The 18,462-nt window shown below is 32.2% G+C and overlaps 1 protein-coding gene across 1 annotated transcript in view; it reads right to left on the bottom strand.

Annotated features, from left to right (window-relative positions):
* Window positions 1-209: 209 nt before the first annotated feature.
* The window catches only part of LRP1B (LDL receptor related protein 1B), a 2,070,284-nt gene continuing 2,052,031 nt past the window's right edge, over window positions 210-18,462 (bottom strand). The window contains exons 87-91 of the mRNA XM_043894665.1: window positions 15,787-15,863; window positions 7,527-7,617; window positions 6,438-6,582; window positions 3,597-3,695; window positions 210-2,271 (exon numbers count right to left, since the gene is read on the bottom strand). Coding sequence (XP_043750600.1) covers window positions 2,131-2,271; window positions 3,597-3,695; window positions 6,438-6,582; window positions 7,527-7,617; window positions 15,787-15,863 — 553 coding nt within the window. The 3' untranslated portion in view covers window positions 210-2,130. The remainder of the gene's footprint in view (window positions 2,272-3,596; window positions 3,696-6,437; window positions 6,583-7,526; window positions 7,618-15,786; window positions 15,864-18,462) is intronic.

Raw genomic sequence — 18,462 nt, 5'->3', positions numbered from 1 at the left:
ATGGAACTGAAGTTTTCTATAAAGTCCATTTTTTGAGAATGGGAAACAGGAAGAACTTTGGCTTATTTCAATACAATTGTCATACTACTGTGTATCCAACCAATCTTTCTACTGCAACATGGAGTCTCTGACAAGCCATGTGTAACAGGGAAAAGGAAAAAGTAAGGGATGTGTTTCCCCTTCATAAGAGAACATTTCCACTTCAATACGAGAAATGCTTTCTCTATTGTAAGTTGAAAAATGATGCAATGAAATCAATCCTACCCCAGAGAGTATGTTCTAAAGATACAACAAAAATTACATCTCATGTTGACTAAAATAGCTTTCTAGGAAAATTAAACTCTGTAAGACAAGAATTTTCTTCTTTTTAAAAACTACCCAACACAAGCACTTAAATATGTAGAATTTCATTTAAATAAGTCAGTCAACAATTTTTTATAAAGTATTTAACACTTCATTGTAGAAACATAGGCAAAATGACTATTATAACCAAAATGAAAAATACTGTTCAATTTAAAAAATGTACTTAAACAAGAACCTGGAAAAATTTATGATATGCATAACATCATTCAAGCAAAATTGCACTAGTATTACATAAATCAATAGTTTATAAAGGCCTCAATATGGCAAAGTTTAGAAATAGGTAGTATGCATGCACATAGTACAACAAAAAGTCTCTTTATAAAACAGCAGTGTTTTTTTTTTAATGCTTGTACAAAGGGATAAAGAACAACCACAAACATATTTCATCTGTTAATACATTATGACAGCTAAAAGTCAGTCATGTCTATCAGAGGAACAAAAAGCCCTCCATACCTTGTGAATAAATCTTTTGTGCCTTTAAAGATATTTGTATAAAAATGCTATACTTTTTTTTTATACAACTTAAATAAATCGTACTTTTTTCCATCGAAATTTGAAAACAGACAAGTGAATGGGGTCCATGTGTTTTGCATAACCAGAGAAATCAGAGTACCAGAGTAACTGATCAGCATGTATATTCTCCACCTTTGATAATGGGCAGATGATTGTTCTTTCATAACTTGGAAAGTCCTTTAAGAACATATTTTGGATAGGGCAGATAATAGACTAGTCATGTTGTATATTGAAAACATCTACTGATTACACCATAACAGCTGCCTTGCCTCTTCCTTTTGACCTCACAAATAGAATGCGCTCACATAATTGAAATTCTGTCACCAATTTGTGTGCTTATGTTGTATTCTTTAGTGTTCTGTGTGATAAGGGGTTGGGTTAATCCTCCACAAAATGCATGTGACTGAGAGGAAATTCCTAAGACATGAGTGTCTGATGCCCTGGTGTGTTCTAGGCTGGCTATTGACCTCAGGACCAAGGGAAAATAAAATGTCTTATCCCATAGCAAGTATGATCTTTCCACTTTCAATTATATTTTTGCTATGTTATATACCTAAATATAACTATTTTTATAGGGTGTATACTTTTAGTATATCACAATAGAGTCCACTAAATTTTGGAAAATGTAGTCATATGTGTTCATGCAAATTATTAGTTTTATAAATTCTTAAAGTGTTTTTTTTTTTTTCTCAAAATTCTCGTCTATCACTTGGCAACCTAAGACTAATTTCAAAGCTGGTGATGTGAACTTGTGAGAGCTATATATTTTCAGCAATCTGAATCAGTCTTAAAGGGCACAAAGAAGAGAGTTGACTATTCAATTGCTCTTCCATAAACTGAAACAGAAAATTAACTGATATTGTATTACAGCTTTCAGACCGTATAATGAAAATGTGCAGAGATTCTCTTTGTTGATTAAGTAGAACCAAAGAAGTTCATATAAAATAGATTGCTCATATTCACACTACAAAGGAACATGTTGTTTTTTAATTTTAACAAATTCAAAGGTGTGTCATCAGCAGCATTGTTGTAAATTTTACTGTAGTGCAGTTCTTTTTCATAAAAATACCATACAAATGGTGAATCAAGAGTCATCAGCAAAAAACAAAACCCAGAAAACTCAGAAAACAATTGACCAGAAAAAGATAAAGGAAGAGGTAATGCTGATGCCAAAACAAGTAGAATACTGTTGGAACATACAAAAGTAATCCTTATATTTTATACATTTGTACAGCATATAAAAGGTATCTCTGATTATGCCACCGTTTCTCTGATTCCAATTTCTATTTTCTTTGGAAGCAGTTCTTTCCTTTCATCAACACTTCCTAAGGAGTTTCGACAGTTCTGCCCATCCATATACAATTTCGCATATACCGGATTGGAGTAATTTGTTGGCTGAAGGAAAAAAAAAATATGTTTCTATTAGCTGTTTTGACTACCTTTGTTTATTTTCTATGTTATCTTTTATTTATTTTTTTTTCTATGTTATCTTTTAATGTTAACATTTATATGCATTGTACTTAACTTACTAAATAATAATTATATAAATGTAATTTAAATTCTGTTTATATGCTTTCATCAACTTTAGCATGTATTAGATAAAAATATAATTGTATGCTTCTCAGGTAACTTGTGAACCTAAGGGGAGCTTTGACATATTGAAAGCCTAAAGAAATCTTCATTAAAGGTATATCGACTGCAACTTTATATAAAAGCAGAAAACATTAAACCAAATTGTCTTATTAACTTAACCCAAGACTGTTACATAGTTGCATTTTTAAATTTTGTCTTTCCAGAACAGAATGTTAAATCTTTATCATAACAAAGAAGTATTACATTTTTTGATCCATGCAAATGAGACAAACATGATAAAAAATGAGAATGGAAAACAGCTGATGGGAGAGAGGTACAAAGGTGAGAACATTCAATCCTAAGAATCTTAATATTGTCTTTAATCCCTCTCCTGTCTAATATGAACCACGCAATTTTAGACAGGGCTTCCCTGGTGGTTTAATGGTAAAGAATCCACCTGCAATGCAGGAGACATAGGTTTGATTTATGGGTCAGGAAGATCACTTGGAGAAGGGAATGGCAACCCACTCCAGTATTCTTGCCTGGGAAATCCCATAGACCCAGAAGTCTTGCGGACTGCAGTCCATGGGGACACAAAAGAATTGGACACAACTTAGAGACTAAGCTACAACAAACTTTAGACACAGCCTTTTTCTCTAGAAACCAGTTACTTAAAAAGTTTTTAAGAATGGTTTCATACACACCATTTCTAATGTCTCCATATGATGCCACATTTTGTAGTGTATTTTTATTTAAAAGGACATCAAATTTGGAGATACTAAACAAAGCATCTTAATAGAAAATAAAGCTAAACATAAATTTAAATGTAAACTCTTCAGTTTACATTTCTGGCTAGAGATTTCTATTCTAAGAATAGCAAATGCTCATGTTTATTATCATGGAGCTTTAACATTTTCAAATTTTGGAGAAGAGATATTTCTACTGAATAGCTTTCCTAAAATGATAACATTTTTTCACATGTAATCTTGCATAAGCAGGACACATAAACTCCCAAGTTTAATGCAGTTTTGAAACCTTTTGTTAATTAAAAATCATTAAAGACAAGTCCCTGTCTAAGTCTAGTAATCACTTTTGATTGAGAGGCATTCTGTGACGGAATGGATATGGAGTAATGAATTTTCTCTCACCCCAGCAGTTAGTGGTCCTTTCAAATCAGAGTTTAGGTAGATGGGCGGCGCTGTGTGTGGAAGCTTGAAAACACTGGACCCTCCCCCTATGTACCTGGCCTGTGTGTAAACAGAGAATTTTAGTTTCTGATCTAATATCATGGAACTATTTTCACTGACACAAACTCATGTTAAGTCATAAAAATAACATAAGCTATGTTCTTTAGCCCTGGGGCGTCAACAGTATATTTATGGTAGATTCAATAATTTATGAAACATCTATTAATATTAGATCCATGCTTTACAGTAGACATTTCTCTTAGTCTAGGTTACTTATAGACATAACACGTACCCAGAAACCTCCACCCATTTCCATTTATTTAACTTCATTCTCCCTCCCCAAAAAGCATATATTTGCTAACAGCCCTGTGAAAAATGCATCAGCCTCCCTCACCTGAGGTTTCTGTTTGAAAAGTTCTAATAAGAGCCCAGACACTCAAATATCTGACTGGCTCTAATTAAAGGTTCATGACTTCTATATTTTTAGAAAATACAAATGAAATTTAAAATATGAGATATAAAAACAGATTATGTGGGTTTTTTTTTTGAGAAATTTGACTTTCTAGTTTAAAGCAAATTAATTAAAAATCAGATTGGATCACTAAACTCTATGCAAGAACAATGGTTTTAGGGTTTTTTGGGTCTAAGGGCAGAAAAAGTCAATCTGGTACACTCATGTTCATGATAGAATACTTATTAGTGGACAAAAAGGAAATAAGAAAGCTAGATTAAAAGTTGAAGGATTTTAATGGACATACATATTTTTAAAAAATCTATCAGCTCTTAATGAATGATCGTAAAGTTTGAGACGAGGACAAAGATCTGAGGAAAAAGATTTTAAATATAAAATCATCATCTCTTTATTTCCCCACAAAATCTCATTTAGAAGATATTAAAAACAATCTAAGTAAGGACTGAGATAAGTTTGTGTATAAAATCAATAGATGAAAAAAAAAAATCAATAGATGCCAGTTCCCCTTTTCTGAGTATTCTGTGATTTTCTTTACACATAAACCTTTTAAAAATAAAATTTACTAATTATTTTAATTCATTTGATCTTAAAGTACCATTGAGGGAGAAATTTATCCATTTTTGAAAATAACAGATACATTCTACAAAAGTCTTCTGTACTTGTCATAAAATTTGTATTTGATCACATCATGAATATATCAAACCACTGTAACAAGTGGAAAATCTATGAAAAACATTTCATCATTAAGGTTGCTTTGGTGTGGCCATCCACTTTTCAAAATTGTCTATACCTATAAACATATTTTCTACAGTTACTTCTTAGGTAACAATTCATATTTCTATTTCAAACATCAAGAGCCAACTTCTATAATAAAATCTAATAGAATCAGCCATCTAAGTCACATTTAATGGAATTTTGGTCAGTCAGTCAGAAAATTGGTAAATAAATATTTATTGAATGCTATTTGCTAAATATATTAAAAATATACTCGAGGGGCCCTGAAGCATACTTTTATCTTCCTAGAGTAAACATTAAAAAATAAATGGAATATTAAAAAGCTATTCCCTTTAAGTATACAAAATTGGCTTAATTCTATCAGTAGAAATAAAATGATGGGGAAAATGAGAACTCTCCTGTTAATAAGAAGTGTATGAGATGTATCCTCATCAGTTCATATTATATTTACAGATACTGTATTTTGTTCCTAAGAAAAAATTATTAGAATATGAACACTGAAACTTGGGTTATGAGGATTTATTTCATGACAGAGTTCAAATGTAGGAGTTAGTGACTGAATTAATAATTTATAGTAACTGAAAATTATTTCTAATGAGGAAAATATTTACAATATCTTCTGATAGGGTAACATTTTTTTCATATAATAATGATTGATTTCTTTTAATAAAAATGAATACTTCTTCAATTTCAGATCATCAGTTTTGGGCTGAATATATGAGACCTTTTCAATTTCTTTGGGAACAGCTGTTGCTATGAGTACAAAGCCATGTGGTTAATGTAACTATTTAATATAAAGGTGCATTTTGGACATAACACCTTTGATATATCAGAATATAAAGAACCATTTAATTAATGAATAAATAAGCTTAGAAAATCATTCCATACTAGCAAACTGATGCTCTTAATTCATAGTAAAATATTCTATAACTATCATGCAAAATATTTGGATAATACAGTGAAGTAAACCTTTGCAAGTTTACCTAGATGTTGTATCATTTATCTATTTTTTTAATAAAAAACTTCCAAATTGAGCATTCAGTACTAACAGAAATTAAAAAAAAAGACTGTGGGTTTTTAAGATATAAATATCACAGATAAGTCTCAAACCAATAAGAAAAATATTACAGCAGGTAGAAAAATATTGTTTAAAAGTGATATGATTGTAAACAAATCCAAGGACACAGCTTAGTGGACTCTTCAGTGAAACATTACTGGAAATGAAGTACTTATTTTGGCAATGAAATGCCGAACTCCTTTTTTTTTAAAGTAAATTAAAAAAATAAATTTTTTTTCAATAATTTCACCAGGCTTATATTTAGATGTGCCAGCATCTCAGCACATTTGACTAAGACATCTATGTTTAAAAATTAAGTGAATACATATTTTCTAAAATGTGTTACATTAACTTCATGCTTCAGGTGAATGCAGTCCTAATTTTATTTTTTCTTTAGAAGAGACTATAACATTCAATAAATCCTAAAGTTTTTTAATCTAACTTCAGATAAAAGAAATAGTGATGAAAATCAGAACCATATTATAGAGAAATGACTCAAGAATATTAGTGCTCACAGTCCATCATCTCAAAACTTTACCTTTGCTGGATCTACCATAAAGCCAGGATCTAAAAGACCTCCATCACTGTGATCATGGTCGACCTCATACATATTATAAGATGGATTGCCAATTTCTACATTTATTCCTCCATTAATAATTGGCTGTCTTCTTATAGTCTTTGTCCTAGAATATGTGAACATTATATGAGCTGTCTAAATATCACAACATGGTGTATGAAACTACTGTATTTGCAGATTTAATGACATTTTAATAGAACTGGTGGGATACTCATACATAAAATACATTGAAAATAAATGACATTCATTGATTCACAGAGGGACAAAAAATTCTTACTGTAATACTTCATTTTCCCAAATTATTTAGCCTTAACAATAAAAAATGCACTTGGAACATTCCTTGTAAATAGCTAATACTACATTAGTTGAAACTGAATATAATTAATTACCCTTTTACTTTCTACTTTTCCCCTTTTGTTCCTGAAAAACATTCATAAAAAAGTTACAAAGAAATTTTGAAATTATTTTCAATCCCCAAGTCATGGAGCTAAAATTCCTTTACATAATGCAAAAACTGACTTACAAACTCTAGGTTCCAGATAATCACCCCACAGACAACTCACTGCTTAAAGATCTTTTTAATTGTGCATTCATATAAATTGAAATAATGATACTTCCAGTAATATATAAAATCAACAAATGTATAATTTATGAATGAAATACACAATTTGTGACATATAATACATAATCATTATCATTCTATTGACATTGATAATCTAACACATTAATATTATAGAATGTTCTTTAGAGGTTTTTGCTGTTTCAAGGAAAAAGTAACAAAAGGTAAAATTCTATTGAAAGTTAAATATATTCCCTTGTAATTTTTGTTAGAATATATACAATAAATGCAACCATTTTATCAATATAATATAAGGGAAAGTTTGTTTGAATTATAATTACTTAAAATGAAAAAGGGATAAAATGGTTCAGAAAACACAGAATTATGCAGTTGGAATAAGTAAATCACATTTGAAGAAGTTTTTAAAAAGCACAGTTTCTATAACTATTAATGTAATTTATTTACTGTTAGTCTAGAATACTGCCTCTTACCTTCTTTTTCTTTTACAAAGCACTAAACCAATTACCAAGGTGGTTATCAAAGTCACCAAGAGGACGAGAGGCACAATGATGGCTATGCTTCCTGGAAAAAGAAATGAATGAGCAGATGAACACATAAAATAAAGTCAAGATGGATATAATAACACTTTATTACATTAAATCATTTGACCATTGACATAATAACAATAAAGCTTAGACCACATATCTATATTCCTAGTTCATCACTACGTTACTGCAAAGTCATTTTCCTATTAAATATTTGAACTACTGGAAACATTTATTTAGATATCTTTTATTTATATGTTATAATTAAATACCTGAGGTTAGAAATACTGACTTCTTTGTCAGTCTGAGTCTTATTCTCACCAGACATCTATTTGCAAAGACATAAGTAAATAAACTTTGACTGAATACACATTTCCACAATTTGCCTGGCTATATTTCCATTATTAGTTTTTGTTTTGTTTTGTTTTCTTTTGTTTTTTCTCTCCTTTAGGTATAAATATCTGGCCATGAGTACATGTGGCATGTTAGATGGCAGCCTGAGAAGTCAAAAGGGGCAACAGTGTTGGATTAGGATAGACCTAGGCCTAAATAATAGTTTTACAACTCACCTGAATTGAGACCTTAGAAAAGTTATTTAAAATTTGAGGCTCATGCTCTTCACCCATAAAAATAGAGACATGAAGACCTACCACATAGGGCTTTTAGCTTGATTCTACAAAGTAGGGGAACAAAGAGGATTCTCTTTCTCAAATTGTAGTTCCAGAATAGTTGCAATTGGTGGCTTGGCTTACGTTGTAAATGTCTACTTTCCCTTTTTTTTCCATATATTTACAAGAATGAGCTTAGGTTGTATCACTCATTTTCAAAATGGAATAAAAGCTCTATGGAATAGATTCTCAAAAGTGGTCATAGAAAGTGGGTCTTAGTTTTTTTTGGCAAGAAGAGCAATCCGTTTTGTTTTTTCCTAAAGAAGACAATACTACTTTACTGATGATGTGATCCATAGTAAGATACACCTAGGGTCATATGTCACTTAGCCAGGAAGAAAACGGAATGCAAGCATTGCCTAATAACAGGAGAGTATTAAGTAGCTCTATCAAGTACCCAATACTCACATTTCCAACAGACAAATATCTAGTGCCTATTAGCCTTTGCTTATTTGGGAAAAGCATCTGACTGAAACTGCCAAGCGGGCTTAATCATTGTCTAAACTGAGAAACAAAGCAACATCCAAACTAGTCAAATTTTAATGTAATGATCTTGAATGGTTCAGGAATAAAACATTAAAAGTTATTAAATATATGAATTGTCCTATGCATATACATGTACAATACTGTGATAAAAAATTAATGGTGATATTAAGCACAATAAGCAGCTGCTTCAGTTCAGTTCAGTTCAGTTCAGTTCAATCGCTCAGTCGTGCCCAACTCTTTGCGACCCTATGGACTGCAGCACGCCAGGCCTCCCTGTCCATCACCAACACCCAGAGTTTACTCAAACTCAAGTCCATTGAGTTGGTGATACCATCCAATCATCTGATCCTCTGTTGTCCCTTTCTTCTCCCGCCTTCAGTCTTTCCCAGAATATTTGAGATCATTTACTAAAATACCAAAAACTCTTTATTAAAGAAAGGACATATATAAGATAATCTTTCAATTTGAAACTTCAAAAATAGCTTGTCTAAAATAATCAAATAACTAACTCTCTCTTTCATGCAAGGAAAAATGTGGCTTTCTTTCTTTTGTCAGTTTTTGAAATGTAATATTCATTTTATTTTATTTTTTTATATTGTTACCAGCACTATATAATTGAGTGAGGTTGATATTGCATTACCTTCTTGGATTGGGGAAAATGAACTTTATATGCACGTGTAATTATTAGTATTTAATGGAAGAATCTGGCACCTTGGATAGTAATTAACATTTGTTCACAAATTTTAAATACCAGTGAACAGCTTGGTTTCTTCATAAACTGACTTAAACTGATTAATCATGACTTTATAAATATCTTCACTTCATCATTTTTTTTTCTGCTAAAATTCGTGGTAAATTTGTAGGTTTAAAATACTTACCAATATTGGTTTTAAAGTACATAAAGTTACTTTCTCCTCCAAGAGATTGCAAATTATTTAGAAAATTAGATTTTACTTGTTCTACATAGTTTCTTTTATTCCTATTAAGTAGAAATGTTGTTAATTATGCATGCTAGAAAAAAAATTTAAAAAGACCTTCGTTTTTCTTTTCCCCATGACAGATGGCATTTCCAGTCCCTTACATTACAAGCACTCTGTTTAAGAGCCTAGCGTTCTAATATGTTCATATAACCTATCAAGGTAACTGCGATAATGTTCAATATAGTCAATAAATAATGCAGGGTAGCAATTTGGCAAGTTTTTCTCTTATTTTTTTTTGTAAAATAGTTTATATACATGAAAACAACTGGCAACTACATATATTTTTAGAATATAATATAGGTATTTATTAAAAGAAGTATTTTTTCCAAGCAGTGTACATGAGAGTAAATATCATATTGTAACATATAACAATCAAGGTCTATTACAGGTGAGTTTTTAACAGTATATTGTTGGTGGACTGTTCTAAACAGATTTTTTTTTTAAAGTATACTCTGTACTTACTGAGTGAAAAGGAAATCTCAACAACTTTCTTACAGAAAATGATTCATGTTAATGTATGGCAAAAACCACTATAATATTGTAAAGTAATTAGCCTCCAATTAAAATAAATAAATTAATTAAAAAAAAGAAAACTGAGCCAGTCTTTCTTTGCAAAGTTGTTCTGAAGCCCCATTATGTAACGCTTTTCCATTTGAAAGAACTATATTATCAAATTGTTATGCTGAGAAGAGACCCCTTCCATGGAAGAGGCAGTACAGCATCACAGTTGAGATAGCAGATTTTATATCCAGGCTGCTACTGCTAAGTCACTTCAGTTGTGTCCGACTCTGGTGCGACCCCATAGACGGAAGCCCACCAGGCTCCCCCATCCCTGGGATTCTCCAGGCAAGAACACTGGAGTGGGTTGCCATTTCTTTCTCCAATGCATGAAAATGAGAAGTGAAAGTGAAGTCACTCAGTCATGTCTGACTCTTAGCGACCCCATGGACTGCAGCCTACCAGGCTCCTCCGTCCATGGGATTTTCCAGGCAAGGGTACTGGAGTGGGGTTCAAATCTCATCTCACTAGCGCCATGTGCTAGGGCCAACTTTTTTATCTTTGTCCAAATTTACACATTAATAAAATGAGTGTTATCATTAACATATACATCACAGTAATATAAATAGAAATGTGTCTACTATAAAGTGCTCATACATGTTTACTGACTAATTCAAAATACATATTGCTGTATCACTCCAAGCATAGCTCTATTTTCCACTTTTCACAACATATTATAGAGAGCAGTTTATTTGTAATTTGGGAGCATAAGCTATCTATCTGGGTTTTGTAGATAGCACAGTGCCTAGGATATCATAGGGACTATCCATTTGGTTCTCATTTAGCAAATATATTTTTAAGTGTTGCTATGTCTCACACACGCAACACTTACTATACTTTGCATTGGGGATAGAAATGTCCCTCCTCTCGTGTTGTTTGATGTACACTGGAAGATGACAAACACATGTGTTTATTTAGCACAGTGATATGCACTAGCCTAGTGAAAGTATGTATTGCTCTGCAAACACAGAGGAGCAGAAGCCAACTAGATCTGGGATAGCAGAGGAGGGTTGGTATGTCTCTGAAACCTGATGGAAGTCCTCTTTATTCCCATGAAAGAGAATGCAGGTCGAGTGGAGGAGGAGATACTGAATTAATCTAGGGAGAGAAATGTGAAGACCTGGAGGAGAAAAGATTAAAGAACAACAGTCTGACTGGAGAGTGGAGTGGAGGGTGGTGGACGGAGCTGTGACTACAGAGAGAAGCAAAGGGATGTTAGGAAGGGATGTGCAAGCCTATGATGTGGAAGAAAATTTAGGAAGTAACATCTATGCAATATATTGTTTAAGTCAATTTAGAAGGAAGGTTAAGAGTGACGCCTAAGTGTTGCTTGGGTAAATTTTTGTGGCCAGCAGTGTAGACAGGAAGGCAAAATAAGGTGCATAAAAATGGCTGGCTGATTGGGGAAGGGAATGAGATTATTTTGGGAAACACCGAGCATCAGGTTCCTGTAGAATACAGATATACAGATATAGACAGAGACGACATTGATATGGATACAGCAATTGTGTAGTGGTATACATGTCTCAAACTCAGGAGAGAAATCAGGATTGAAGACAGAAATTTGGGAGTAACTGGCAAAGAGTTGAAAACTGAGGTCAAAGAATTATGGATTGCCAAGCAGAGTATATGGAGCAGTAAATGAATTAACTATAAGAGATCAAAAAGAAGTATCTCACAAACAAGACAGCTGTTTCAAGAGGTTAGGAGGGAAACCAGAAGGCTTCATGAAGATTAAAGAAAAGAATCTTTGATTTATTGGTTGAACTTATAGTAGAAAAATATAAGCATAAATTATAACATTACAATGACCTCTTTTGACTTGCTGCTATATATTCAGATCTCAAGTTTGTGTTTACATATATGCATAAATGTGAGTGTATATGTATATGTACATATATAATAACTAGAATGCTATTTATTAACCATTTTGATAAAATATAATTTTAAAAATCATAAAAAAAATCATGTTCCAAACTTATTTGATCCTTCCAGGGATTTCCAGGAGGATGCTTATCATTTGGTCTTTTATAATCATCCTCACTTTGCACCATTCTCACTCTGGTCCCCTTTGTGCCAGGACACTGGTCTTGTTTCAGTCCCTTCAGGATTCTTGTATCTGATACTCCTATTGTTTGAAATACCCTTAGTCTCTCCTCCCCTTTTTAATCATTCAAGTCAGTTTAAATATCACCACCTCAGAGAAACCACGCTTGATGTTAGTTCTCTTCTGATATTCTCTATTTCTGTGCCTTTTTTACTTCCTTAATAGGTCCAATCAAGACACACAATTATTTTCCAAAAGTTTACTTATTTCCTTGCTTTCTTTTTAAATTAACTCTCCCCTGCTCCCTGCCCTCTAGCACCTCTCAGCTTCATGAGAAGAGGCACTGTCTGTTTTATGCACTGATTCATCCTTGGGATCTAGACATTACTTGACACTTGGTAGAGGCTCAATAAATACTTGCTTTGGGAGAATTAGGACAAATGCATTATTTTGTAGAATTTTTATCTCTATATTTGCAAGTTTACAATTCTCTGGTATAACATATATTTTTTTTGAAACATCATGGTTTAAAAGAGATAAAGTAGGAAAACAGAAGATAAGTATAACTCCCTAACAGATATCACACATTCCTTGTCACTACAATAAAATACAGCATCACTGTATTACTGTCCCACAAATGCTGTGTATATTTTTATCCTCTTTAATTGTAGCAGATATGAATAGCTTAATCCAAACATTGAGTATCCGCTCCTTTAAAACTTCAGTTAAGTTTAAAATAGGAGTATATAAAAAATATTTAATCATCCTTAATTTAAAACTCTTCCAAACAAGAGTTTTCAGACTAACTTTTTCAAGTGGAACTTAAGCAAAGTTCTAGAATAATAGATCTGCTTAAGTCCACAGGCTGATCTTTAGATATTTCAAACAGCAAGGGCCAGAAAACCTCAGTATGACTACTCAGAGCTGATTAAGAAAGTCGTTCATCAATTAGAAAGGTAAATCCCCATGCCAGCTGACACAAGTGAGGGCACAGAGGCAGTGTATTCCTGACTGTACCAAGGTCCAACGATTATGGAATGCTTCACTGTGATTAGAAATGCAGGTTGGAGACATGTTCCTAAAACATCCATCTTATTGAACAGATGACTTCGGCCCAAGTTCAGGGAACATTTGACAACAATTCAAAAATCACTGGAGTTTACCTGACAGAATGAAAATAGCCCTCCTACCTTAGGAAAGATCGGCTTAACTACCTTTTCTCTCTTTTCAGAGTTACTGAGGCAAGTTTCTCTCAGTGCAAAAGTCTGATGATAAGTACCTTTTAATAGAGTCATTATTTGGTCAACTTCGCTCAAACCTGAGATAATTTGACATTTGCATAGCTAATAGTCCTTTCAATGTGCATTGATACCTCCATTAAATTTAATGACTTTAAATCAGTGATGGAAGAACGAGCATCAGAATCCTTGAAAAAGGGGTTACGACTACTTGAGACGCCTCCTTCCATGTGATAGTCCCCATTTTAGAGCTGCTGCAGGTAATCGGAGACATTTTTCTTATCAGGGAGCTTGTTGCTGATACAAGTGGTTGAAGACATCACCTTTCAAGTAAATACACCTGGCATACCCCTCAAAATCATCTTCCAGAACCCAAACTTTTCCCTTATAGATGGACATTATATATAAACTAAAAATTCAATTGACGTTCTACTTGGTTTCCTTTCAGAGTTTTATCAATATTTAAAACAGTTTTACCTCTATAAAAAAGTATTTTTTATTTATCTTACATAATTGAGAAATTACCATAAAAGGCTGAAATACTATATCTTCATTAATTCTCAGTTTATTACCTCAGTGTATTCTATAGCCTGCTACATCAAATGCATTTCTTTTCATTAAAAAGTGCTTCTGATGATGATTGAGTCTTATAACTAGTTCACAAAATCATATAAATTGGTATTTCCCAAGAATTATTAGTCATAATGTTAGTGTGACCCTGGAAGAGGGAGAAGACAGTATTTTTTTTTCTTTTGCTTTTCTTTTGAAATATTAAATTAGGCAAGGTATGCTTTTCCACCTCTACTATATTTTATGAACCCATTCATCAAATCCTGGTGCCCTATTCCTACAATTACATGTCCATATCTTTGCTAAGTTCTTCTCCCTTCCCTTCCTTAAGACAACACATAAATTCTAAGGTAACTCCAAATGTTCCTTGACTGGAATCACTTACCTCACATCTCCAAATTAAAGTACTCAGTTCTAAGGTTATTTGTTCTGTACTCAGTTCTAAGGTTATTTGTTCTAGACCTAGTTGTCATTTTTCAAAGACAGTCATCCCTATTAGCCTGAGTTAATCTCTAAGTGGTGGAACTTTGGACAGTGTCATTGGAAGAAGTTCAGGCAATGATAAATTATCTGGGGACAGGCACAACAGACAAATATATCAGCAAACACTGGGAACCTTTGTCTAAGGTACAAAATCATATACTGTTTTAAAAAAATTTATTCCTTAATCAGAGGAAAATTGATTTACAATGTTATGTTGGTTTCTGCCATACAACCACAAAAATCATACACTTTTGATTTTGATAATATCTTCTCTTTTTCACAAATTCCATAGTTTTTTTTTTCATGTGCACTAATACCAGCAGTGAAGTACTAGAAAAAATTGCTAAGTAAGTGTTCATAAATCAGAGATACTGTTTTTTTTTTCTCTTCAAGAATATATTTACTTATTTGATAGTTATTACAGGTTTCTCAAAACTTTCTCACTCATTAGTGCTAATATGTGTGAACTGAGAACTTTTTCTTTCAGAGTTTTATTTTGAAAATCTTTATAAAATCATTTAAAGATGTTGGAAGACACAGGAAGTCTTCCAACACACATACTGTCTTCCAATGTGTCTATGGAAAACACAAAATGTTGATATAGATGAATTTTCATATCAGAGACACCTCCTAAGGCTACAGCTACACACAGAAAAAACTTGCAAAATATTGAACTATATTTTACTATACTTCAAAACCAGTACTTTAAAGATAAGGAAGCAATAAATCAACTAGGATCCTTATTAAACATTTCTTGTTAACATACTTTATCACTTTGAGACTAACTGGTTAAGTTTGTTTTTCCACAACACTTTGAAATGTACTTCAAGAATAATACACTTTAATTAAAACATGAAATTATTTTTTTTTTTTTCCTGTAGCATTCTCACATCCATTGTGATATTTGCATCTTTTGCAGTGCAGATGTGTGTTCTGAGAACTGCCAAAGTTTGAGATGAATCCTCACAACCTGAAAGAGTACCTAATGATCGACCCTGTCACCAGGTAGAAGCTCAGGGCTTCATCTTTCAAAAATCACCTAGATTGAAGTGGGTCTCTGGCAAAATTCCATGAAGCAGGTTTTCCAAGACTCAATTCCCTCAATAGTGGTGTAAGAAGAAAACAATGATTTCTATTCTATGTGGAACACCAAAGGTATTAATCTGAGAAGCTTACTTGTGCTGATATGATCAGATTTGCTGCTCTTTGGGGCAGGTCTCTCACACTGTGTGCCCGACCAGTTGGTGGAGCACCTGGAAAGATAAAAACAACACAAAACAAATCAATGAGTAACAAAACGCACAAGTTGGCTAATGTGGTGACTTCAACCAAATGAAATGAAAGAGAAGCCAGCTATCATAGTTTATGAATACTAAATAGAGATTTCTGCTAATTTCCCACATATTGTCAGTATGCTGAGGGTAACGTTCATTGAACTTCACTTGTTAAAATACTTTTTTAAAATTTGAGTTTACATGCATTATTCTTTATTCTATGTTAAACTTAAATTTGGCAGATTTTACAAAACTGAAATTTTAATTAAGAATTGAAATTAATTTGAGAAATATTTAAAATTATGATACTATAAAAATGGAGCTTGCCTGTCAAGCAAATCCTTGTTTATTAAATTTCTGTGATTTATTTTTGCTGGTTGTAACTCCAAAATGGAACTAATTACCAAAGAGCAAATGGTCATATGTCTCATAGTTCAAAGTGGAGAATTTTCAGTCTTCTAAATCATAGATAAGGAAATATAGTGCTTTCCCATGTAAGATCATACTTCTATTACCATGAAATCAAGAGAATATGCCCAAATTTTCATTCAGAGAATTTGTCTTGCCCATACAGGACATTAACGGAGAATTTGTCTTGCCCATACTTGACATTATGATGGGAAGTTTAACAGAGGATTAAAATAATAGATCTGATTAAAATTCTTCATTTAAAAATAAATCATAACCATGTAATTAGCTGATTGCATCAAAATGAATGCTAGAATGGTTTTAGCTGTGTTTGAACAAGGTCTGCTGGCTAACACAAGATACCTCTGTGCATCTGTCTGAGGAAATCCATAGAGAAACCATTTAAATTGGCTTCAGTTCTTATTTAAAATGACTGCCAAATATTACCATATCAAGAATAGTTGTACACAACAAAAGAACAGATTCGAGTCATTCCAAGTAGATCTCTTTGGGCATGGTGGCCAAACTAAATGACTGCAATTTCTAGGTCTCTGCCAATTCTGTCATAGCCAATTCAGATAGCTGAACCTGTTTTAGAACTAGGCTTCTATGATGCCATGTGAATTTTTTGTGGTATTTGTGAAGACAGTATTTGGTGTCCTAAAACACAGGCAAGAGCTCATAAAATTATCATACTGACAAACTCAAATTATAAAAATTTTTTTTCACAAAAGCATTATTTTGTTCACAAAAGGAAATATTCAACTTCAGCATAATTGACAATAATGTTAGTATTCAAGAATATAGTTATTTGATTAATAATATTACATACAGAGCGTGATTTAAATGGAAATTAATATCATTATAATTACTATTTTGTCATTTTTTCATGCATTATCCAAATTTTTGTTCAGAACTTTTATAAAAATTAACATATATTTCACATATATTATATTTATTATATACTATAATACAAATAAATCATTAAAATAGATAAATAAGTTTAAGGCCAGTTCTGACTCTGTCTATATTATGAAGTGAGGTAATGAAATGAGCATATTTCAAACAAGTATAATCAAGTGAACAACCAATAAAATCATTGCTATTAAAAAGTAATTCCTTTTCTTCCTTAGCTGTGGTTTTATGGATGAATAATTTAGAAAATTGTTCCAGTTCTTCAGTTTCTAATTCTTGATAGAGTCCAAAGATAATTAGGCAGAGCTGTTTAGGCAGATTTTGCAAACATGTTGTTAGAATGAATTCTAATCATTGCAAAATTCCTTTTTATGTTACTTTACATGTGTCAAATCTTTCTGATTGACCACTGAAGATATTTTCCATGCTCCAATGAAAAAATAATTCTGATTATTTGGTAGTTTTATTATACAAGTGATGTGTACAAAGGTGCTTTGTGCAATCATGTTGAAATATTGATTAAAATATCAAAGTTGCTCCTTACATTACCTCTGCAGATTAAGAAACAACAATAAAAACAGCAATCTAAATCAGGGTTCATGTTAAATAAGAGAAATGATCTGAGATACATTTTATGTTACCAGAGGTAAGAACCTCCAGGGCTCATCATTACACTGAGATGCTTAGAAGAAAAAAAAAAATGGAATTTCTTAGGAACTGAAGTAAATGCTAATTGATCAGATGTTCTGATATGACATCATGTGTTTTATGTATTTTAGAAAATTATTAAAAATATGCCTTTAGAACTCCAAAAGGGAAGAGAGGGATTTTTAAACAAAGAGGATAAGAATGCTGTAATATTTTATTCAAAAATTTGAAATTATTTAAATAGTACAGGTGGTATTTGCTAACAATATTGACTAATTTTCTATTTTATCCATAGCTTGGCATCCACTATTTATATTAGATAAATTATATCACTTGCTAGTGGTCATGATGCTCCTCTCCTGTTTTGAGAAGGTACACATAGATTCTTAATTTTCAAGGAATATTTTCTTTGTTACATATTGGAAATAAGTCTCAAAGACTGTGCCAGAGAAATAATTAATTTTAGTAATTCTGTTTCTCAATCAATTGATGATCACCTTGCAATTTCCCCTATACTCCTTATAAAATAATGTTTTATGGCCAAAGATAAAATATGTTCCATTCATCTACATTTGTTCCAGTCTTAAAAAATAATCCTTTCTGAGAT

The sequence above is a fragment of the Cervus elaphus genome, chromosome 33 (genome assembly GCF_910594005.1).
Source record: "Cervus elaphus chromosome 33, mCerEla1.1, whole genome shotgun sequence".
NCBI classification, from domain to species: Eukaryota; Metazoa; Chordata; class Mammalia; order Artiodactyla; family Cervidae; genus Cervus; species Cervus elaphus.
The sequence above is the reverse complement of the archived record's forward strand: the minus strand, read 5'-3'. Positions and strand labels throughout refer to the sequence as shown.